At 40.9% G+C, this 23,508-nt stretch overlaps 1 protein-coding gene across 2 annotated transcripts in view; it reads right to left on the reverse strand.

Moving 5' to 3' along the window:
* The window catches only part of TTLL12 (tubulin tyrosine ligase like 12), a 30,915-nt gene extending 8,287 nt beyond the window's left edge, over nucleotides 1-22,628 (reverse strand). The window contains exons 1-12 of one of the 2 annotated variants that reach the window (XM_080613115.1): nucleotides 22,486-22,628; nucleotides 16,340-16,515; nucleotides 14,100-14,298; nucleotides 12,197-12,356; nucleotides 11,448-11,581; nucleotides 8,349-8,425; nucleotides 3,940-4,056; nucleotides 3,636-3,830; nucleotides 1,950-2,061; nucleotides 949-1,100; nucleotides 783-864; nucleotides 265-333 (exon numbers count right to left, since the gene is read on the reverse strand). In XM_080613115.1, coding sequence (XP_080469241.1) covers nucleotides 265-333; nucleotides 783-864; nucleotides 949-1,100; nucleotides 1,950-2,061; nucleotides 3,636-3,830; nucleotides 3,940-4,056; nucleotides 8,349-8,425; nucleotides 11,448-11,581; nucleotides 12,197-12,356; nucleotides 14,100-14,298; nucleotides 16,340-16,515; nucleotides 22,486-22,605 — 1,593 coding nt within the window. In that variant the 5' untranslated portion in view covers nucleotides 22,606-22,628. The remainder of the gene's footprint in view (nucleotides 1-264; nucleotides 334-782; nucleotides 865-948; nucleotides 1,101-1,949; nucleotides 2,062-3,635; nucleotides 3,831-3,939; nucleotides 4,057-8,348; nucleotides 8,426-11,447; nucleotides 11,582-12,196; nucleotides 12,357-14,099; nucleotides 14,299-16,339; nucleotides 16,516-22,485) is intronic. The other variant, XM_080613116.1, reaches the window with a different exon arrangement.
* Nucleotides 22,629-23,508: the final 880 nt, after the last annotated feature.

A 23,508-nucleotide genomic window follows, 5' to 3' on the forward strand; every position in this document is an offset into this window, starting at 1 on the left:
AAAGAATTTTTATAGTGTTAACAATGAAATAAACCCCTCAAATGCTAACAACAAAATTTCTGAGGGGGAATTGCACTAGGTTAAAAAATGCTTCTGAAGTAAAGGTTAATATTTGATGGCCTTTGTGGAACTGATAAACATGAAGTGTGTTTCATGAGGAAAAAAACGACCAACCATGCAACCCAACACTTTCTGAAAAGCTAATCTGACGAGTGAAAAAGGATTCATAAACATTTACACAAGAAAGATGAATTGCTGACTTACTTGTACTGTTGCCCAAGGATATTCAGGATATTGTTTTTCAAACAGAGGAATAAATTCTTCACAGTGTACCTAAAACAGTTTAGCAACATCAAAGATTGTTTTGGTTGGGAATGACTGAGCAATCAGATGACAAGAGAGTGGAACATTGAATATATTCTTCTACTCACACAAACCCAGGTACAGAAACAGAATTAGACAGTTCCTGAATACCTTCCTTGCTACAGTATTTCTTCTCATAAAAGATCACTTGACAACTATTACCAGCCATTTCGATGATTCTTTTACTGGTCGATCAATGTGCGTTACATTCGGGATGCTGGTTTGTATTACAGCATATAATCACAGATGACTGGGGCAAAGTAGGGAAGAGTCTAGGGAAGTATTTGCTTTGGGTACTTCCACCACCTTGACTGCTTGTTTAAGTGAATGTGACAAAGGTTATTTGGCCATAGTCACAAAAGAGGCACTGGAAGATTTTCTGACAGAAAAGTGAGGAGTGTTCTGGACTGTTTGCTCACCTGTTTTAATGTTACACCGGGAGCATAATTCATGACTGTGAAATGCTTCTCGTAGTCATCCAAGTCATCAAGTGAAAATGCCCTAGGGAATAAAACAATTCCTTAGTTTCTGAGCTATTAGATTTAATTCTAAGCCTCTCCACCCTAATGGGGGGAAGGCAATTACCGATTTGAAAAGCGCAGCCAGAACACATCATAGATGTACAGCTTGAGTGGTTTGATGGACCGCAGCAACACAACGTAACGGATGTCAAATTTAACCATCCCCACATCTTCACGGTGAAACAAGACTGGGTTCTCAATATATTTGCACACTACCTACAACAAAGGAAAAACATTCACAGTAAATATAATTCAACTGAAATGAAAGCCAAGAGTCACTAGATCTTGATTAAAGGTATCCTTGTATGCATTTCAGTTTCTCTTTAGGCATGTGCATGAATACACAATGTTGTTATCCAAATAGGCACCTTTTATCAAACTCATTGACACTGGGGTGGGGAAGATGAGGCCAGACATACTCATTTAAAAAAAGAAAAACCAAAACCAAAAAACCAACATTAATTTTATTTATAATTTTAGTAACCTTGTTTTGAACTAGAAAGGTGAAGCAATTCTTTGTGCATTCCAGAAAATACATGCAGTCCACATACCAACAGAAATAAAGCTGAAGTGACACTATGAGGTATATGAGGTATGATCACATATTGCAAACTCCTTGTAAAAACCTCCATGATTCATCTACTGCTGGCAAAGACAGTGCTTTGTGCCACTGTGCAGAGCTGTGGATCAGCAGTAACAATCAACCAGGGGACAGAAGCAATAAAGTTCCACAATTTACGACCAACATTAACTATAGCTAATATGTGTCCACCTGCCAGCCTCAGGATTAGTGCTGAAGCTGCATCACACTGGAGGATTCATTACTGTCAGGGCAAGTTTTATTTTTCTAAATAAGAAAACACCAGGCTCCTTGAGTTCATCACTGCAACCAATGGAGCTGACCAGTTTGAATCAATCAGTTCAGAACTGATTGAAACTCTGCTTATGGCCAGCATATGAATTTTGAAGAAAACAAATTTCCTTCTTTGCATTTTCAGATCTCCTTTACGAAGCATGTTTTTCAGCTCTTCCATTTAAATCACATTCAAAACCATGCTCTCTAACCTTTGGGCTGCTTTCTCTATGCCTGATGATATTGTTAAGGCTGTTGGTGATGTGGGTATCCAGGCTTCTGGCCAAGTTCCATGGTTTGCATATCCAGTGATTATCTTCTCCTCTGAGAGAGAAAGAAAAGCCAACACCTGTAAGCATCCACCTCATTCATCTGTCTGAACATCCACTTGCACTGATCTGTGTGCTGTCCTGAAAAAATAGCGTGGGTTACAGTGCAAGAACTAAGGACTTTTTGACTGACAGCTGGGAGCAGTAGTCCTTAGGCATAAAGAGGAGAAAAGGCAGTGGTAGTTTGCACTGATCTTTTCAGTTAGGTCTCAGCATGTTCTCACTGTTTGTTTCCTTCTGCATTTGAGTCCTTCAAAAGGGGAAAACAACCCAGCAACAAGACAGCATCATCACGAACAGGCTCAGGTCACGGTGTGGAAATCATTCTGCCAGGAGTCTGAGAACATTCTGGCAGGGTACCATGCAATTTTCCAAGTTGATTCCCCAATAACACCTTCAAATCATTCATACTAAGTAACACCATAACTCATCTCTTTGGGAAGAAACCACACAATATCCCAACAGTTCGTATTGCAAGAAAATGAAAGCATACCACCATCTTCTCACTTTCTAGTACCTAGTCATCTTAAGAGGCAAAATTCTTTGAAATGTCTTTGAGGAAAAACAGAACATGCTGGTCTTTCAATGTGTCTGAGTAAGGGCAGGGTGAAACTTAATGCCTTCCTTTCCTCATCTACTAAAGCATCCGGAGAAACTTCCCGAGCTGCATGATAAACTTATAAAGTGAGCTGAAGTTCGTAATGGTAACTTAAGAGGGTCCATTTTGTTTATTTGAAAATTCCTATCCCCTTCTTCCCATTCTCTACATACCACTGCATCCATTGTCAATTCTTGATATTAAAAAGGAATCAGATCACCACACACACAAAGGATACGTGGAAAGAATGCTCTCTGCTGGTAATGCCAGTCAGTAACAGAACACATAAAGCAACGAATGGCCAAATGAGACTCCTGGCAGGTGGCACCATAAGAAAGTATCACCAAAGCAGCAACCTTTCAACCAGAATACTCCACGCTAGGCATAAGAGGTTATTCCATTAGCAGTACCTATCGCTGTCTTTCTCTTTTACCAAAAGAAAAATCTCAGTTTCCATCCACTCAAAGATAGTTGCAGCAGCAGAAAGAATGTGCATTTAAACCCTAAAACTCCACAAATGCTTTAGGCTAATTCAACTAAAACTCAATTTTCCTTTCACAACCTTACAGAACCCAAGTACTTTAAATATTTTCACTCTGTCTTGAATGCAAGAACAACTGCTGCTGGTCCCCTGGGAAAAAAATAAAATCATCAACATATGTTGCAAACATGCTCTGATCCTTTGTCTATCTGTTAAATACAAGAGGTAAGATCTTGACCAGACAACAAGCAATAGCCTTCTGTATTCAAATCATGGCGAAGTTTCTCTGTTTCAAAATGCATTGCTTAACAATTTTTACATTAAAGAAAGTACCTAAAAAGCTCACATATTCCAGGTAAAATTCACGTGAACATAAATGCAGCCAGAGCAAACTCATGGTGGTGTAACTGCTGTCAAGCACCAAATGCAGGTTACTGGTGTTTTGGGAAAAGTGGGATCAAGAAAACACAAAACAAGGAAGCGGAGCCACCTTCTGTCACGTTGCTGGAAGTAGCTGATGAACTGAGGCAATTCTGTTTGTAGGTTAAAAGTACGAGGCAACCATCTCGGTCCATCTGGTCTTCCAGCTCGTCTAGAAATGGATGCCAGGCAGTCTTTGACAGTCAGGAGGTTCTCGCAAGGGAACTGATTCAACATTACCTCAGGCCTTTCCTCGCTTAGCTTCCTACAAAACAGAGAAGTTGTTGGGTGAAGGGGGAAGGTCAGGGAGGCCTTTGGGAACACAGTTTTTATAGCAAGAAAAGAATTTGTGTGATCAAAGGAACAATTGCAACCTATAATCTTTGAAGTGTGAGAAGTTGTAGAGGATGTCTGCTTCTCCCTCATTCTCTGTGAACACAAACCGGGGATGTGTCAGGTTGTGGAGGACTTGCTGAATGTCTGTGAAAACCCTAGAAGAAGAAAAAGGCGTATGAAGAAAAACATCAGTTTGGTTTCTGAAACTGATCAACTTGTGCTTGAACATAAAAAAGTTTTAAGCTTGGCTTTCTACAGGAATTATGCTTTACCAATACAAAACTTTAAATTGAAGTGGGACAGACTAAAAAAAAAAAAAAAAAATGTATTTAAACCTAGAAATCTCAAACACAGGTTAGCTCTAAAACTTCACAAAAATAGCAATTCAGAAGACAGTGATTCCCTGACAGAGAAGCACTACCATGAATTCTATACAAAAAGTCCCCAAATGAGAGAGAATGCCTCCTAAATGCCTTTGTTGCTGGAAGAGCTCTAAAAATCAACCTGCTGTCATGCAGAAGAAGGTAGTTAATAGAAATCTTGTCAGTTTAACTCAGTAGCTTCAGAAGACTACTTTAATTTGTTTAGAACTTCACACACAGCCATTTCTAAACAATCAAAACATATGTGAGTATGTACACTACATATGTGCAGGAAGTAAACACTACTTTGAGGTTTGATACATATTCCCTCCCAGCCCCATTAAAAAATCCACACCACATCTGCATATGAACTATCAGAGATCTTGAATGCACTTAAAGTTCAAAAAACGGTTTATACTGAAATTAGTGGATGTAACTCGGTAGGGAATCTTTGGGAGTCAAAACAGTACAGCTTTCTTCCCCTCCAGTTGCAGCTACTGCAAATATCTTCGAAACTTTGGTTCATTAACTGATCAATTGGTTCTCACAATTCTTCCAACTAGGTTAACAATGAAGCTGAACTATAACCTAGGGGTGTTACAAAGGATTAATCTGTGCTTAAGGCCAGATGAAAACATAACCCATGTGGCAAATTCCCTTACTTCAGTAAAAAAGGAGGCAACAGTATGAAAAATACTGCTCTAACAAAGGCCTGAGGACAAGGCATTTGGCCTTACACAGCATGGAAGGACACCTGGAGAGCCTGACAGCATTTGATAACTCCAATAAATCTTATTCCACATCATTCCCTAGATATCATTTGATGATTCTGTGATTCTGCTTTCTCAGCTGGAGAGCTGAGCATTCTTTACACAAATCAGGGATTCAGTGAGAGGTAGGTCATCTCTTGCACATCCAAAAATCCATGTCTCTCTAGTGCTAATTCACTTAAATGCTCTGCATAAGCCCTATGCCACACAGGTAGTGACCTGCATTCAGACACTCCAAACGCAGGCTTAAAGAAAGATTCTGGTACTCTTTTTCTCCCAGTTACATATTAAAACTAGTACTCCCCTGTAAAAAGTCTCCCACTAAATATTGAGCTGCCTTTACAGATACACAGAAGATACTGGTATCTTCTGTAACATAGCTATCAACAACTACCAGAAAGACTTCCCCAGCCCCAGTAGCTTACAGCTATACATGCTATTTTAGAGGTGCTAATTGTATTAACAATAAAGCACCTGCTTTCTTAATCCTGAAGTCTTGCTTCTGAATTAAGTGACCTCATGTGCCAGAGCACTCTGGATTATGTATCTTAAGACTTCCTTATAGAATGCAAAAATGCAGCACAAAAGCAGCAGAGGAGCTCAATCTAAGTGCAGGAAGGCCACTGAAATAAACTGATGGAAGTAAAGATAAGAGGGAAAATAAGGCCATTCCACTCGTTCCAAGTTTTTTAGTTACTTCATCCATTCTATAACCAATCTTCTCATCATAAAAGTCTTGGGATTACAAAGGCTCTTGAGGCAGATGATTTAGGTTTGAGAATGAAGATTTCATAGGAACACTACATAAGCACTGATTTTGGTGGTCAGATTCCCGTAGGTACTTCAGTATACCCAGTATTAACACATACATTTGAAAAAGTCAAGACCTCTGCCCTGAAGAACATGGACTACAAGGCCAGACCTGACAACTACTGGACAACTCCTTTGTTATCTAAGGAGCATGTAGGATCTTCCATGGCATTTCTCTTGGTTTTACTTAAACTGGTAACACACATTCCAACATCTACACATCTGTACATAAAAATACAGGCAGGTAAGAAATGCACCAAGTCCCATTCAGAGTTTGAGAGATGACAGAACCTCTACACTGCAATACTGTCGTTTTTTGGACCTTTCATTCTAGTACTGATGACACACTTGAATGAATGAATGAATGAATGAAGCCAGCTAATCATACTTTCTGAATGATTCCCCGCCCCAGTCATACCGAAATCTTGGATAGAAATACTATAAAGTCTGGGATTAAAGAAGGTATTATTCAGTAGAATTGTGCAAGTAAGATAAAACATTTTAGATTTTACTTAATTTACTCAAAGTATTTAAAGCTAAAAAGCAGTTATGAGAATCAACTCCCAAAGCACAGAGCTGACAAGACCAATCAAAGCAGAGCTGTCATCTCAAAACAGCAATTTTGGGCATCTTTAAAAAAAATGACTGATGTAGCCAAAGAGAAACATGAAAGAGAAGATCAAGAGACAATCAAGCCCAGCACAAACTGAAAGGACTTTTCATATGAATTTTGTCTTTGAAACATTTAGTTCTTTTATCTACCTTTTTCTCAAGCCAGCAATGAGCACAGCTGGACAGAACAATCTCCCTAAGGCAGGAATTCCTATTAATGCTACAAGACCTACCTGAACCTGTAATTTTGCTATATCAAACTACATGCACTTGCTCCCCTGCTTTTCAGGATTCAGCTTAAACATTAATTTCATCTTCCCGTTCTCTGTTTTAGCTCTACTTTGAAACAAGGTGACTAAGAATTTGTCCCTGGTTCTGAACTTTGCAACCTCATACATTTAATTTCTTAGAAATCCCTAAAACAGTGGTAATGCACAAGGTAGAGCATGCACATTAACAGGCTACCCACATCTACCCAGCTTCACACATTCCTATCTGCCCAACCATGGTGGCAGCCTTAAAAACTTTAAAGCTTTGGAAGAGGCCTCTCTGCCTCTGGAAGACTGTAGCTCCCAGTAGGTCACCTGGACTCTGAGATGCTACCCTGCTCCCAGAGGAACTTCGGTAGATGAAATTCGGAACACAGTAAGAAGGACCTTCTGGCCTCCTGCAGAGGTCAAGGTCTCTCCCTTTCTACTCTCCACACAGGAACCGGACAAAGAAGAGAGGAAAACCCATAGGAGTATAGGGACAGGGGTGTTGATAACATTCAGAGCAGCAAAGATTTGGTATGTGTTTCCTTCCATCCCTGAAGTGAATGCCATTCACCTGAAATATGCAATGCAAAATAAAAATGTAGCAGTGAAAAATAAGTCTACATTTCCCAACATCCTCACTGTTTCTTTCCATCTCTATCGGAATGCATCTACCTTTGACTCCTTTATCTGAAATACAGGCATGTACACCGGATGAAAAAATAGCTTTTGCTTATCCTCAGTCTGTAAACAGATTTCAACTACATAATGAAACCTAGACTATCAGTGAACAAGTCAACAAATGCCTCCTAACTCAGTGACTTTGATTTTCAGTAGTCCTCCTCAAGTCAATTCAATCTAGTGAATAACGAGTTCCCTCAACAAAAGAGGCTGGGGTGTGGGAATACCTTCCAAATACAGTTTAGCCTAATGCCACCCCTTAAGTAAATCATTGCAAGCAAGAATTTGGATCCCAGTGTCAGACCACAAACACCCTGGAGGGCAACTCACAGCACATTCTATGTCACAGTATGTTTTTCTGGAACAAACTAGTAATAAGGCAGTCCAGCCATGCAGTGCCACTGCTTTTGGTCACTAAAATCTCTTATCTTTGCAATGCTCCTCTAGATTTCTTCTGAAATAGTTTCACAGTATATATTCCATTTTTGTAGTTAGGCACATCCAACTTAAAACATCCCAGGTTTTGACAAGATTCCCATTTGGCAATATCATCTGAAGAAAGTGATTAGTCCGTTATATTCACACAGCACAGAGAAGCACATGTACCCTGCTGGATATACATGCTGTAATGCAAAAGAGAGGTTTTTAGTCTCTCTCATACACTTCAGTTACACTCGTTAGTGAATACAGCATTACAACATTATGCAACTTCTCTTTCACCCACAAGGTGGCACTTATTTAAAAACTAAAATTCATTTTTACTACATCTGTGACAATCCACCTACTCTGAAGAATCCAACAAGAACCAGTAAGTCAGAATCTGAAGCAAGTGGCTACATACAAACACACCTTTGAGTTGCCTCTGGTGTTCAATGCTCAAAAAGGCCGTTCAGCCTTAGCACACTGCAATCATTATATTTAACTCTGATAAAAAAGCATTTTGTTTGCAGATACATACTTGAAAACTTTGTCTTTGTCATAAACCGGTGGGTTTATCGCTACAGGCAGTTTCTCCTTGTTTTCTGCTAAAATAGCCTAAAAAAACAACAAGAAAAGAAACACAGAATAAATGAACAGCCTCAGGTCAAACTCTGCAATATTCAGCGGATATGAACAGCTGCTTTGACCAAACTGAATTTTAAAATGTGCATAATCAGGTTTATAAAAGAAGTGATTGAAAAAACACAATCTTTAAGGGGAAGATACAGGTAAAATATTCAGTATGACTCAAAGGTTTTCCAAGCGTTTTATTAGCAAGAGCCTGTTGGAGTTGAGCCTGTTGAAATTTTCTCAAATTGCAAACCTTTACAGGTCATTTTCTGCAATTCCTTATCTCCATGTAAGTATTTACTACACATATACAGGTGCATTTGTAGTCATAGTAAAAACAAAGGTCCACCTGCATGTCCCATGAGTCTGCTGTTTTCAGTGCAAGTGAATCCCACCAAAGCTGCATTTTGAGAAACATGCTGTGTAATATGCTGCTCAGGAAAAACAATCAGTACAAAAGCAGAGGCAGAAGGAAATCAGAGGTAAGAGGCTACTAGTAAAAAAGGAACAAGAAATACAGCTTCAAGACCAGGGCTTATCAACACTGTCAAAAGCATGCTGAGAAATTCCTATTTCTCCTAAATATTAACAAAATATCAAATCATAGATGATCACATACAGTAAGAGACAAAGTTGGTGTATTTTCAACAAAACAGAAAACTGGCCATTTAGCCATTATTTTTTTATTACAGATAACTAAAAAGGTTATAGGAGGCAGAAGCCTAATTCTGCTCCTGTAAAAATAAGCAAAAGGCTTTTTGCAGTCTTGAGAAACCAAAGTGGCTGGTGTTTTGCAACAGCTCCCAGAATTCCAGCTGCTGCAGGTGGCCCTTGCAAGTTGCAGTGGTGAAATGTCTGTCCAGCCACAGACATACCTCTTTACCTTTATGGCTGTTACAGGGAATACAATCATACAGAACTGGGAAGCATAAACAAAATCACAGTCACAATCGAATGTCTGAGACATAACTTTGTAAGATAGGTTAGACAGTACAAATACAAAATAATTCCTGCAGTTACCTAAGAACAAGAAGAAATGTAAGCCTTACATTTAAAAGATGACTACAATTCTCAGAACAGTACCAGGGGATTCACTGCCATCTTTTCCACAACTTGAACACGGGGAGCTACTGCAGAACAGCAACTACTGTAGTACCCCAAGAGATACTTCTTCCACCCCAGACACTTTATTAAAAGCTGCCTTCCCTGACACTGGTTTCTGTAATCGTTGCCCAATCCTTACCCATAGTACCATTTAAGTTACAAGCTTTGTGGTCTGTGCTGGAGACCAGAATTAGGTAACAAAACCAGGTAAAAGTTAAGACAATGTTGCTGTAACAACTCTGAAATCCTTCTAAATAGAACAGTAAAGCTTTCAGGTTTATTTAGAGCAAAATTAGAATAAGAAATATAACATCCTTAGCTACAGTAAAAATCAACAGTCCATTTAACAACAACTGATCATTTACCCACAGTAGTAAGGCAGCTGCAGAAACTGCACAGCAATAGCAGCAAACCATTTTGAAACTGTATGACTTGCATAAACATTTGGAAACATTTTCACTTAATTTTATTTCCCTGCAGAACTGCTGGTTCACATATTAATGCTGTAAACAGATCTCTGAAGTTGTCTGTATGTTTTTGTGCATGCAGCTCTGCTTCTGTGAAATAGGGGAATTAGAAATGTCAGCAACATGGTATCTCTCCCATGGCATTTCACTTTTGGTGTTTAAGGATATGCTGTGCCCTAAGCTATTCTTCATTGGTCTGTCACCAGTTAAGACTTGAATCTACAGCTAAACATGCTAGAGTAAAAGAAAGCTCTGTTGGTTGGTTCCAGTATTAATATTTTGCCGTCATCTCTTCTGAACAGCTGAGCAGCAGAGACACAGTAAAACATCTTTCTTTGAGAAGATATTTTTAAGGTAGGGTGATAAAAGAGGATCCTCTTTGCATGCATTTGCACACACCGTTCTTTAACTTGATCTGATCATCCCAAAACAGCACTAACACACATGCAAAGAATTGCCTTATCTGCGATCCAGGCACTTTTGCCAAGAGAACACCTGTAAGACATTAACTTTGGGTACATTGTTGTTTCTCATCTGTAAATGCAAAATACATCTATCTCTCTTCCAAAAATGCAAAATCCCAACCAACCAATCTGACTTAGGTTACAGTCAGCCTATTTTGAATGTATACTTTTATCTGGCAGAAGCAGGTTAACCTCACTTCTGACTAGATGTTGTTAATAACAAGCTGGATCCAGTATTTTCTGCATATCTTCTATCATAAGAAACAAATGGGTTACAGATTCATCTTTAGGTGCTGCACTGTGAATGCTGTTAGTGGCCAGCACAGCATCCTCACAGGCTTCAGGTTTCATTTTTCTTAAGAAGGAATCTCAAGCAGGCTTGGTTCATGAAAAGGAGATTCCAAACAACATAAATTTCACACCCTTAAAAATATCACGTATCTGTAGCAGAAAGGAGAGCTCAAAACACAATAGATAAGAACTTTATAACGTGCCATCAAATTAAAGATGTCTCTGCTCCAATATTTCATGGTTCTAAACTGCAACATTAAATGAGCAGCCAGGCTGAAAAATATAACCACTCCTAAAATACTAAAACAAGTCTTTCTGCAATTCAAGACTGACCAGAGGTGCTACAATAACAAATTCAATCAGTAAGCCTATTAGAAAACATACCAACTATCTAACTGGAAGATGAGTACCTCATATGCGGTAACTCATAGCATGCTTATAAAAACATTATGCAATACTGCAGTAGCATATTTGAACTCATTTGTGTTGTTTCAGTTTTTAAACAGTTAAAAATTATATCTAAGACACTTCTTGACTCACCACACTTTTTTTATTTAATAGCTATATGCCGAATCAATATTTAAGCCTAAAAAAAGGCAAAAATCAGAACTCTTGCAATGCCTTTTAGACACTGCCTCATCTTAAGAGAGATGAAATGAGATTTAATTCTTAAAATTATACCTGGTAATACTCATCTGATGGCTCTGGTGTAAAACAGTTGACATCCAACACTTCAGTAGGCACCCATGGTAACAGAACACACTTCCTGATCAAGCGATCCGTTTCCCCATAAGCATAATCACGAGTCACTTCGTCTGCAGCAAAACAAGGAGAACCTTTAGGAACTGCCTTTCGTTCTCCACTGAAAATCTTCCTCATGGCCTATCATACAAATGACAGCTGAACAGTTAACAATACCACAACCTTTTGTTAGTTAAATGTTCTTTAATTAACTCTAATTTTACAACATTGATAAGGGTATTATTTAGGATGAAAAAATTAGTCTGAAACCATCTGGTGTATTCAGACAACTGAACACTTACCTCAAAGATTACAAGAATAAATTGCTGGCCTGGCATTTCCTAACTTACAGTACTTGATTTTTCAACTCAAAGCTACAAACACAGACTTCAGGAAATGTTATTAAACTCTTGGATAACTGAATCAGTAGTTTTACCAAGACAGTGATGCAAGATTTAAGTTCTCTGTCAATAAAACATCAGCAAAATTTTTCAACTCAAGGGTGTCTATCTCACAGAAATTATGGACTTTTAAACTTTTAAATTTAATAGCATTACAAAATACGCAGTCATTTTGGCCTTGAAATATTTGTTTTACTGTGAAGTGAATAATTTGTAAGAATATGGCCTGTCTTCTATTGTGAGCATAAAAAAAACCCCAAATAACAAACTCAACAGATGCACACTTACCACCAGTTTCAAGGTCTCTCAAAGGCCAGAGAACAGTGTAAGCAATTTGTTGAGGCATATAAAACAGAGGTGCTGTTGCAAAACTAGGCTGATCTGAATGCTGAATGCGTGATCCAAATTCATCCATAATGTACCAGACGGGAACCTTCTCCTCTGCAGTCTGTACGATTAAAGAGAGTGAGACATCCTGCCTGTATCAATTGCTAGAAAAGCACTTCAAGACTGAAGGCGCAGGCAGCAACCCCTACAACATTTCTGTTTCCTGCTCTAGCCAGGAGTGTGAGCAAGTTTTAGGTACAGAGTAACACTCTCATCCCTGCAATTCTCAGGCTAAGCCAGCCTAACATCCAGCTGCTGTTGGGACCAGCGCTTTCCCATATCAGCTGCACAGTCCCATCCTCTTTCTCATAGCAACGCCTACTGCTATTGCCACCAGACCTGCTTCCCCTGTACCAAACTAGCCAGTTCAGGGAGCTAAACCAGCAGAAGGCTGTTTGGTAGGATTAGTTTTCCTTCAGTTTGTACCAGAATAAATATGCTAAAATGAGTTTGAAGTTTACAACATAAGAGTTAAGGAGAACAGAACTGCCTTCTGCCACAACAGCTGGTTGTGAGAGTGCTGAGGCTGCATCAAAGCACCTCTTCCTTTCACGCTTGACATGATAAAATCCTGAACGGGTAAACCTTAAATTCCTTGGTAGCACTACTATGGCCTTTTTACAGAGGCAGAAAAGGAGCACAGAGATTAGACTTCAGATATTCAAGCAGCTCAGTGCCAGAAACAGGAACAGAAGACAAGTTCAACTACAGGTTGAATTAATTGTCTTCCAGGAAATGACATTTCAAATGGTAACACAATCAATTTCATGTGGCTCACAAACCATTCATGAAACAAAGACACAGGGTAGAAAGAATGAGAGATACTGTTCAGAACTCCCTGGTATTTAAAGAAAAAGCAGTCACATCAAATCTCTTTCTCAGGGATTTTTCAGGCCTAATACTACTGTGACCTAAGCTGATATCTCAACTAGTGCAGATGTCCACTCCAGAAACTGACCTCAAGTCCCTGACCTAACAGTGCAGGCTGGTCGCAATCACGCTGCTCAGGTTTAGCCCTGCCCATTCTGAATCAGGGCCTGGCCCAAAGGATTCATGGACTTACAATAGCGTACGAGCTACTCTGCAGACTCTACAAAAGGGATTTTAACTAAACCCTGAGTGTTGTATTTCTTCTGAAATAGCATGTATACACTTGAAGGTGCTTGAAGGCTCAAGACATGCTGATACAGTACTGAAGGACTACACAGGGCAGAGAGACCAAATGTGATGTGATCTTATCCATACTACCTAAAAGTAGCAGCCCTTGGAGTAAGCTATGCCCAGAAACATTTGGGCTCCATCTTGAAGCTACTCAGTTCTCACCTGAGGGTGAGCTAACACCAGTTGCCAAATACAAACCAGGAAGTTATTTGACAGTGTAGATATATTCCTGGTATGTAAAGCATTATAAAAACCACAAGTGTAGCTGAGATGCACACTTTGATGTGAGACAGTTAATTTACGAGAGGTTATTTCCTTCACAATGAGAAAGTTTGAGTAGAAAACACTCACATAACATGCAGATTTCATCCTTTTACCCCCCTTCTTTTGGGGCATACTCTTCCTTTCCCTATAAACCTCCCTTTAAAGTCCTCATCAGAAAGCTAGTAGCAAGCCATTGTGCATTTTAGCCCTATGTGGCGTTTGCTTTCCTTCCAAGTAGACGTTTATTCTGAAACTATAAAGGACTTTTTTTTTTTTTTTTAATTGAAAATTTCTCTCTGTTAATAGCCATAGACTGGAATGTCTTCACTCAGGATTGCTCAGAACATTTTAGCATCGTAATGAGGCTTTCAAGACCTACCCCTTGAGAAAGCTGGTAGGTCTGATTGTATTTCCACATTTCCTGCAACACTTGCTCGATACTGCCCTCATCTGGGATCTCTCCGTGGAAGTCGATGCCCATGAGGTTGGTCATCCTGTGCAGTAAGCCAGGGACATGCAGCAGCTGCTGGCGGGCATGTTCAATACGGTAAGTCCAGGCGTGGTCAATGAGGAAAACGCTGAAAGAGAATTTTGGTAACGTTACAACAGTTCATTTTTAAAGGTACACATACAAATGTTCCATGGATAAGAGCTACACTTCTTTGTAGATGGTTCGATGACTAAGTCTTCTCTTACTCCCGAAGTCACTCCCAGAGCACACACAGTGACATTACAGGTTAGGAAGAACCTCTCAGCAGTAACTTACACTCTGTTTTTGTTGTAGAAAGCTTATTGTGCATTAGTTGGTATTCTCATGAAAACAAGGAGCAAACACAGAACAGGGCACTCTATTTCTAAGCCTAGTTCCCTTTAAAGGCTGGAAACACAAGTTTCTTCTCTTTTGATCACAACTCCACTGCATCAACCAGATATTCTTGCCTAAAGAAAGAAAACAATACATTGTTTCACAAAATTATTCAAGGACCTTGTTAGCCATGAGCGCTGTGTCATCTGTACATCTAGGTGGAGAGCTCCGGTCCTGTATGCGCTGTTAAAAAAGGATTGTTTTAGTTACTTTTGAATGTTTCTCTTTGGTTTGTTTTTGTGACTGTCATCCTGTCCCTCATCCTCTTCCCCCAGTCTTCTTCGAAAAAAATTATTTTGAAAGAATTACTGATCTAACCTAAACCATACACAAGTTGCACAGCTTCCCTTGGCAAGTTTAACCTGTCTTTAGGCTGCATGATTTTTACAAAAACTACAGTTATTCTAACAGAATAACTCTCCACATTTTGGTTATATCCTCTCACTGAACCAAGTCAGAGAAAGATCAGAATTCTACTTGCTAAAAAACCCCAAACCAAACAGACAGAGAACCCCACAAGAACCTTCCCAAACAAATCCACCCCATCACACGTATTTCAGGAACTTAAAACACATGTCGGCTGTCACGTACAGCGAGCTTCCTTGAACGATTACTGTATCTCTGATTCCACATACAGAAGGAACCTCATTGAATTTTAAAATTAAAGACTCCAGAGAATGCTATGGTCAAGCCCTTTGGAAATATTAGCGAACAGGCGTGTTGGTGTGCTGTTCCTGCATTCACAAACACATCTGAATGATGCAAAGAAACCCAAGATTCTCATAGGTGCTGCTTCAAACTTTACAATTTAAGCATGTTCTCAGATTTAAAAAGGCAATGACTTAGGTTAAAGCAGGCATGTAAAGGCAGATACCTGTATTCTGTGTTGTTTTTACTCATCAAGGCTAAATTCAGATTTTAGGTCTTGGGTAAGCATCCAAAGTCTAAAAAAGTATAAAAATTCTGGCACAAGAAATTCTTTACAACTGAGCAGAACTGTGTTTTGCTCTCCAGCAAAGATGACTTTACCTCACTGCCATTTATTAACGTATGACAAATTGCCTGTTCTGTGTTTGAAATCAGTAAGAACACGAAAAGCTGTGTTGCAATATTAAGTTGTTTCTTATGCAGCTTTTTTCCTAGCTGCATACTAGTCTCATATCCGTGACAGGTAAACTGATTCTGAAGAAAGGCAATAGTAACTTGATATATTCAATTATGTATGCACCATAGCATGCAAGCACATGATGACACTCTTAAATTATATTTTAGCCAGCTGGAGGAAATTTAATAGTCAATGGGCCATTACTTTGAAGCTGCTTAGTACCTTCTTAACCTGAGATTGGTAAATCTCAGATGTACATTGTAAAGGTCACAATTATATTGGTTTAATTCCAAGGACACATAGTCTTGCAGAGACAAAGTTTTGTTTTATTTCTGCAGAATTCATTTCAAGGTTGCCTTTTCCCTGTTCTCTCCCTCAGTTCACTAAAATCAATTTCTAAGCATCTTCTTGCACGATTTAAAAAAGAAACAACGTTAAGATACTTGCACTTCTAGTACCCTTTGCAAGACGTGCCTCATAGCATGCACCTTTCCTCAAACAGGCAGGTATGTCTTACACTAAAAAAAAACCCCAAAAAAACCTAGGATTTCTGAATAGGATCAAACAAGTTTTAAAGCAAACTGTCTACATAATTTTAGGATTTAAGACTATTCAAAGACTGAACACTAGTTCTGAAATCACTACTCACCTATTGGGATTGGAGGCTTGAAGCCCATTCTCATTTGTTACGATAACTTTGAAACAAGGTTCATTTCCAGGATTTGGTTTCTTTTTCAATTCTTCTTCCATTTCTTCATCACCTTCCTCCTCCTCATCCACCTCTTCTACTTGCATTATCCCAAAGTAGTCACCAGCATCAAACACCTGAGATGGAAAGTGCACAAGATATTAAGCAGCTGGTTGAGGCAATACCTTGATATCCATAATTCAACACTGAAAGGCACTTGTAGACATTTTTGGACTGCAGTCCTATGAAAAATGGCATTTTTAACTTAACAGCTAAAATGTTGTTCATTTAATAGAACGGTTTGCTTGGGAAGTTTATTTAATATTGGCAGGAAGCTTTGTTGGTTTCTTTGGTTCCAAGAGGTCTACTGATGATTGTCTGTTAGTTTAATTCCTCATAAAGCAGACGATCTTCACTCAACTTTGCTAAAATCAACAACTTAAGACCCTCAAAACCCAGTATTACCCAGGCTCCACAACCATAATACCGTATATTAAGATCCCTGAAGAAAAAGAGCTTTTACCAATTGAGCTCTGAACCAGTTAAAAAAATCTCAGCACGTTTTCCCCCTCTCTCTTCTTTCCCTACAAAAGGGAGCCCATGCTCAGTGCTCACTCACCTCCAGATGAACTGGGAAATTCCTTATACTGCTGCAAGTTAGGGTCTATACAATTACCTCTACTAATGTGCTGACAGAGAATTGTTTACATTCTTCCTGACGCTGGACGTAACACCTTCATCTAGGTCTACTCAAGTTTCCCTTCTGCCCAAAAGCTTTCCAAATGGTGGGCTTGAATATCTTTTGCAGAACTAAGACTATGTTGACAACTTTTGTGATTTCAAAGTGAACAAAAGCTTTTCAGAAGAAAAAGAACGTGTAAAGCCTGGGAAGACTTTTCAAATCTTTTCAAAGAGAGAGTTATTTCGCCAAGTCAGTTACACACTACGTAGTGAACCAGGAAGGAGTAGACAAATCATTTGCCTCAGTCTGATCTCACTAGAAAGTAGCAAGGAGGGAGAAAGACCTAGAAGTGTGACCTCTGGAATTACTGGTTTAACATGCTAAGTCCAGGTACACCTAGCCTCTGACACCACATTATTAGAAGTCATTACTTTTAGACATCAACAACTTACTAGCTGTAAAATCCCAGCAGCAGCGACAAGCTTTTATTTGTTTATGTGAATGGCCCGTCAGGATAACTATTTCTGCCAGGCCCCAACAGAAGGGTGAGGAAATCAACCCCACATTCGCAAGGCAACACCACCCAGACAAAGCAGATAGCTGCCCAAAGACAGCTGCAAGGGAGGAAGGCAGCAGGGAAACAACATCTACTTCAGATCTTAAGCCACAACATGGTATCAAAGACCAGATCCAAGTGGAGAAGCGCTGGAAATTCCCTTGAGGAGCAGGGGATGGTATCTTCCTTTAGGCTGGGGAGGGAGTGGAAAAAGAAGATGCCAACAATATGTTGGCTAACTCCACATACACATTTTTCTTAGGGTAAACAACCTCCCTGGAGGCTAAAAATACACCCATTTAAAAAAAAAAAAAAAAAAAATCAGAACCGTAGTATCTTCCAGTTCAGCAGGTATCAAAACAGCATTTCTAATTTATTCCTAGTTTTCCAGCTTTGCTAGAAGAGGATAACAATACTCTCAACAGCAAGCAGTATCAACACCTCTGGCTGTTGTAAGAGCAGCCATCAACATTTCTTTAAGTCTCTGCTCAGTTGCCTGCAAAATTTGTAGTCATTCATGTAACTGCAGGCAGGTCTCAGCAAAAGGGAGAGTCCTTCCTTGTGTGGCAGTCAGTGGTGCTCACAATTTATTTCATCAGGTTAGCCCCCAGCTGGATCAGCTCCCCGATCTGCCCCGCTGTACAAGTGTCAATCCCAGCCCACAGCAGGCAGCACAAAACCGCAACAGGTGACACAAATTCCACTCCTCCCTGGAGTGACACCTCCTGCTCCTGCTGCTGGATCAAGAGCTGTCCCCATCAACTTCATCAGCCAGCAGAAGAAACCTCAGCTGTCCGGCAATCATCATAAAGTGAAACTGCAAGTGTGATTTACTGGAGTCCACTTGACACCTGCTACAGCACAGCACTATGCATGCTTTCTACACTTGACATTTTGTCTTGAGGAGCTTGTGAGAGCGGGGACATGAGGTGAGCCAGCTGCTGACTCAAAGATCAGCCTGCACTCACCACAGGCTCCACCCATTTACCAAACACCCATGATGGATGTTATTATCAAGTTCTACAACTAAAGAAGCTGTTGGCTTTACATTTTATTAAGGATCAACTAAAAACTTAGAAATGAAGGGACTTCGAATTGCCTAAGCCATGCTTTCTTCAACAGAGTATCAGCTGCATGAGATTGCAACAGCTGCAGTTAGCAAAAAAAAATCCCCACTTTTAATACCTTTTCAATAGAGTTATGCTTAACAAAAAATTTCTCCTAGAGAATTTATAAGCTTGAAATAGCAAATTAGGTGTATACCTCATCTGAAGCAATTTGCACTTCTCGGAGCAGCAGCTCAAGACCACCTTAGTAAGAGGCTTTTGGTGAGGTTTTTCTTGGATTTTTAAATTCACCATTGATAACGCAAACAGTGAAGTAGTGAACTGATGGGTTTGGCAAAAGCACCTGATGGGCAGTGTGGATACAGCCTGTCAAGTGGACTGCGGGTAATATTGCTGTCCTCCTCTCTTCCTCCCTCCCTTTGAGGCTCTATCACACTGTGAACCCACTGACACAGCAGCTCCATTAAAGGAATCTTAAGCTACTTAAGCAAAAGAACACCGGATAGGATCATGCTACCAATTTGAAAAGTATAACCTTTCGCTTGAAGCAGAATAGGGAGAAGTTGCATGTAGTACTCCATCGGAGTAAGTAGTAACCTCTGGAAGACAGCAAAGGGGTAGCAACACATTTCAGTGGCACAACAGTTGGCAAGCAAAACATGTTTGGGCAAAATTACTCCCTCTTCATATACAGGTGCTACTCCAACTTAACAAACCTAACAAACCAGAGAATGGGATAACAAAGGAGGCACATGTCATGGCAATTACCATGCACAAGCACCTTCAGCAAATTCCTTTTAGACAAGCTGCTCTGAAGGCCATGGGACAGCAACAGGGTGCCCTCCCCTGCTCAGGAAAATAGTCTAGTAGTATTGATCATGCTGCATTCCTTCTAGCAATTAATTACAAGCCTTCATTTCTATCTGGGATGAAACTCTAAGCAGTCCTTTGCCAGCAACATCCTAGCGCCACAAAGCTCTTGCAGCAATACAGAGAAACCTGCCATATAACTCAGCATATGGCTGAACAGTAAAAAAAGATAATAAATTAAATTAGATGCAGGCACTGTACTTCCTAGGCTTATACCCAGACTATATATGGTTTCTTCAGTAACATACAAAACAACCACTACATTGGAAATAGAATTCTAGGGCTTATAGTAAACATTACACATGCTTATGTTTTGTTTTTCAAGTTTCTGCCAAGAACACGGGAAAGTTTCCCTCCCAACAAAAACCCAATGCTAAATGCAAGATCAATAAATAAAAGCAGGTTTGTTGATCTCACAGATAAATTGGATTGCTCGTTCAAAACACAGTTTAACTCATGGTTACATAATGCACTCACACTGCTGAAGCACACGTGTGTGTTGGAAAACAGCAGCCTGGGCTGGGTTCTAGAGGCACTGATGTAAGAGAGATTTTTATCTGATGCAAATTTTCCAAGTTCCATGCTAGAAAGTTTTAATCTTTGCGGCAGGTTAGGGCAAATGGAAAATTCCTCCTACCCTCACACATGAAACAAATTCATGCAATGCTCCATGTTGCACTGATTTCCAGCCCCCCCAGTTACTTTTGTTACCTAGTCTCCCAAAACATTTTCATCCTTTCCCTTCACCTCCTTTGCTTTCTTTACTGCTGCTCCTCCAGCCACTCCACATGGCTGAGTTCTAAGGTACTGCAGTTCAGTCTCTACCTCCCCAAGAGCTCATCTCAATCCACAGCACTCCTCATAGTAATTTTCCCTGGACATCCCAGTCTTCTCCATATCCTTTTGCCCTTCCGGAGAAAACCCCAGAAGTTGCAACAGTAGAGACAAGCACCACCAGCAGCCTAATTTATCTTCCTAAGCATGCTGAAGTCATTAAATCTTTCTCTCCACACACTCTGGAACACTTAGGACAGAAGAAGCCACTACTGCAAGCAAAATGAAACAGAAGGAGCAGCCTGCCACCTTAGGGCATATGCTTTCTGGATCCGGCCTTTTCCCCTCCTAGCCCCCCTAGAAAGATTGAGACCATGGATCTCCTCTCACTCTATTGTCTCACCTTCTAAATTTCACACACCCCTGAAGCTGCCAGCTACCTCTAACTTCATATTACTGGCATATGGCAATGCAACAGCTTGCAACTTTGTGTTTCCTTACCAGCTTTATACGCCTTCCACTTCCAACACATCCGTTCTTGTTTAAGCAGAGCAGAAGATGTGCCCTGCTCCAAATCACTCGCATGTATGCTTGTTAGGAGGCATAATACAACAGAAAGTTTATGACTGGGCATATCCTTCAGTTAATGTAGATTTATTTTCTCTGTAATACATATGGATTCTTGTTATTAGCAGTACCAGACACATAACAGCTAGAAAGCATCAGGAACATATGCAGATCCTTCCTGACTATGAACACTCAGGTTATCTCATGACGTGCTGTGCTTCCCTCCTGTCCCGACTTTAAAGTTGTGACAGGTAAAAGAAGGGTTTGGGTATTTACAGATTAGTTCACTTGTACATGGGTGTTAAATTATAGTCCCCTCTCCTTCCCCACTGTCCTGTACTTCCTGTTCAAACGTCTCATCCCATCTCTCTTGTTTCTCCGCTGCTCATCGTGCCCTCTGGCACCCCACCGCTAGTTCCTTTCTCTCTCCATACCTTGAGGTTCCACCAGATCTTTTACCAGGCTTAAAGTTCACCTCAGTCTTTTTCCTTCTCCAGGTCGACTCCTCCAGACTCCCTGGAGCACTCTCAAGTCTCCAGACAGCTAGTTTCAGGTTGTGTCTCTTTCCTTCCTTGGTTCCTTGTTCCTTTACTCCAACAAATCCAAGGCAGCTTTCCTCACCACACAGGCCAGCTGTCCATGTGCAAAGTGAAAAAAACCTTCTAAATTCAACTTCTGTCTTTTCAAGCTCTCTGTCCAAAACGGCTCTTTTTCCTCAACTTATTTTTCGCTTCCCCTCCTCATTATAAAGCCCCAGGAAGCAAGCAGATGGTTGCTAAAAACACAGGCAAAAAGGGATTCTCCCTCCTGGGCCTGCGCCCACCCAGCCTCCTTTAGTTCAGGGCCAGATCCAGAGACTCCTGGTGCAAGCTTCAGCTGAAACATTACCAGAACAATCTTCTCCCAGCACCCTGTTCTCTGACAGAGCTGAACAGCTTTTATTCAGCTCGGGAATAAATGAACAAACCAACCGGCTGAAAACGCTCCCAGAAAACATGCCTCAGACAGGTAACTCGTGCATACACAACAGGAGCTGACTGGGCTGGCTCTGCACAGTTATAAATGACTGAGAACAGGGCAGACCAGTGTGGAAATTAACTGACAAAAAGTAAAAAAAAAAAAAAAAAATCAGGTAAAAGCCAACCCAAACCACAACAATATTCTGATTTTAATACTACTACTGTTGCCTCTTCAAATTCTTCTTCGGCAAAAAGGGCCGAAGGCTTTAAGACACAGTCATCACCTCCCTTCAATATAAGATCTCCAGTTCCCTTCATCCCCAAACGCTTTCAAGCTTTACGCTGACAACAGTAAGACGAAACCAGTTACACACAATACTCCCCATCTCCTTTACACTCCCAAGCTGCACCTTTGGTAACACGACCCTCACGAAGCTTTTACCATCCTCCCCTGCTGAGCAACAACCTCTTGACTCTCTTCCTCACCCAGCCGAGAGAGGAGGACCCACTTGAGAGAGAGAGCTCCGCCATCGCCTCCTCACTGAGGAAGCCCCTTCGGCAGGAAAGACCCTCGGCCCCAAGGAAAGGGCTTCCCTCAGCGCCATTCCCCCCAGGGACCCACGGTCACCCACCTCGCCCCGCAGCTTGCGGCACAGGCTCTCCCAGTACAGCGCCGGGATCCCCGAGGCGCGAAGCGCGGCTCCATGCAAGGCGACGAAGGCCGACAGATCCTCCTCACCGTCTCCCGACATGGCCAAACACCAAACCCATCAACTCCCGCTGCCCCCCCCCCGGCGCAGACCGGAACATGCCGCGCAGGATCCGCCCCTCAGAGGGAGGGGAGAGGCGGTGCCAACGACAGCTCTTCTGCGCTGAGTGGAGGGAGGGAGACGTTGACCAGTGACTACTCGCTTGGGGGAGGCTGCGACCGGTTATAATCATACCCAAAAAACCCGGGGTCTGAGGGGGTTTTAGTCTGTTAAAGAGGTGTGAGTTCTGCCTGTGTTCTGTGCTCCTCCTGCCCTTAATCTTTAATAAAATAACAGCATTCGTGGCGCGGTGCTGGCCACAGCACACTTGTTTCCCAGTATTTTATGACGATGGGACTTTTTGGGAAAGTCGCAGCCATAGCCTCTATAAAGTGGGTTCAGGGGCATGACAGGGGCTAATTGCTGGCCACAGGCACGGGAAATGCTCTCCTCAAGTTGTGTGTGCAGAAGAAAAGCTGGCATCACGTATGGCATGGAACAGTAACTTCTTAAATTAAAGCTTTTATTTTTTTCCTTTTTTGAACTTTGACAAGTGAGCTTTAAGGCTCTTAAGTGTCTGTCAGTGTTAAGAGTTAGGTGTGTTCCTCAGAAGCACATGTAGCAGCTTACCAATATTTTTCTTGGGTCCTTTAGAAGAAACATTATAAATTTCTAAGAAAATCCATTCCTTCTGCAATTTTGTAGGAATAGCCTAAACCAGTTTAACTTGGGGCTCCCTAAACATTACTGGTAGTTTGGTCTCAAGTCAGGTATGGCTGTAAGACAAGAAGAGCAAAGCCAGGCATCTGGCAGCTGCTTGGAGCTGAGGGCTCCGCTGTGCCTGCTGCTGTGCCTATGCAAGAGCAGCTGCTGCTGGGAGCGCCTGCGTTGCTTCCTCGGTGGATT

This window comes from Psittacula echo, assembly GCF_963264785.1.
Source record: "Psittacula echo genome assembly, chromosome: 1".
Classification (NCBI taxonomy): domain Eukaryota; kingdom Metazoa; phylum Chordata; class Aves; order Psittaciformes; family Psittacidae; genus Psittacula; species Psittacula echo.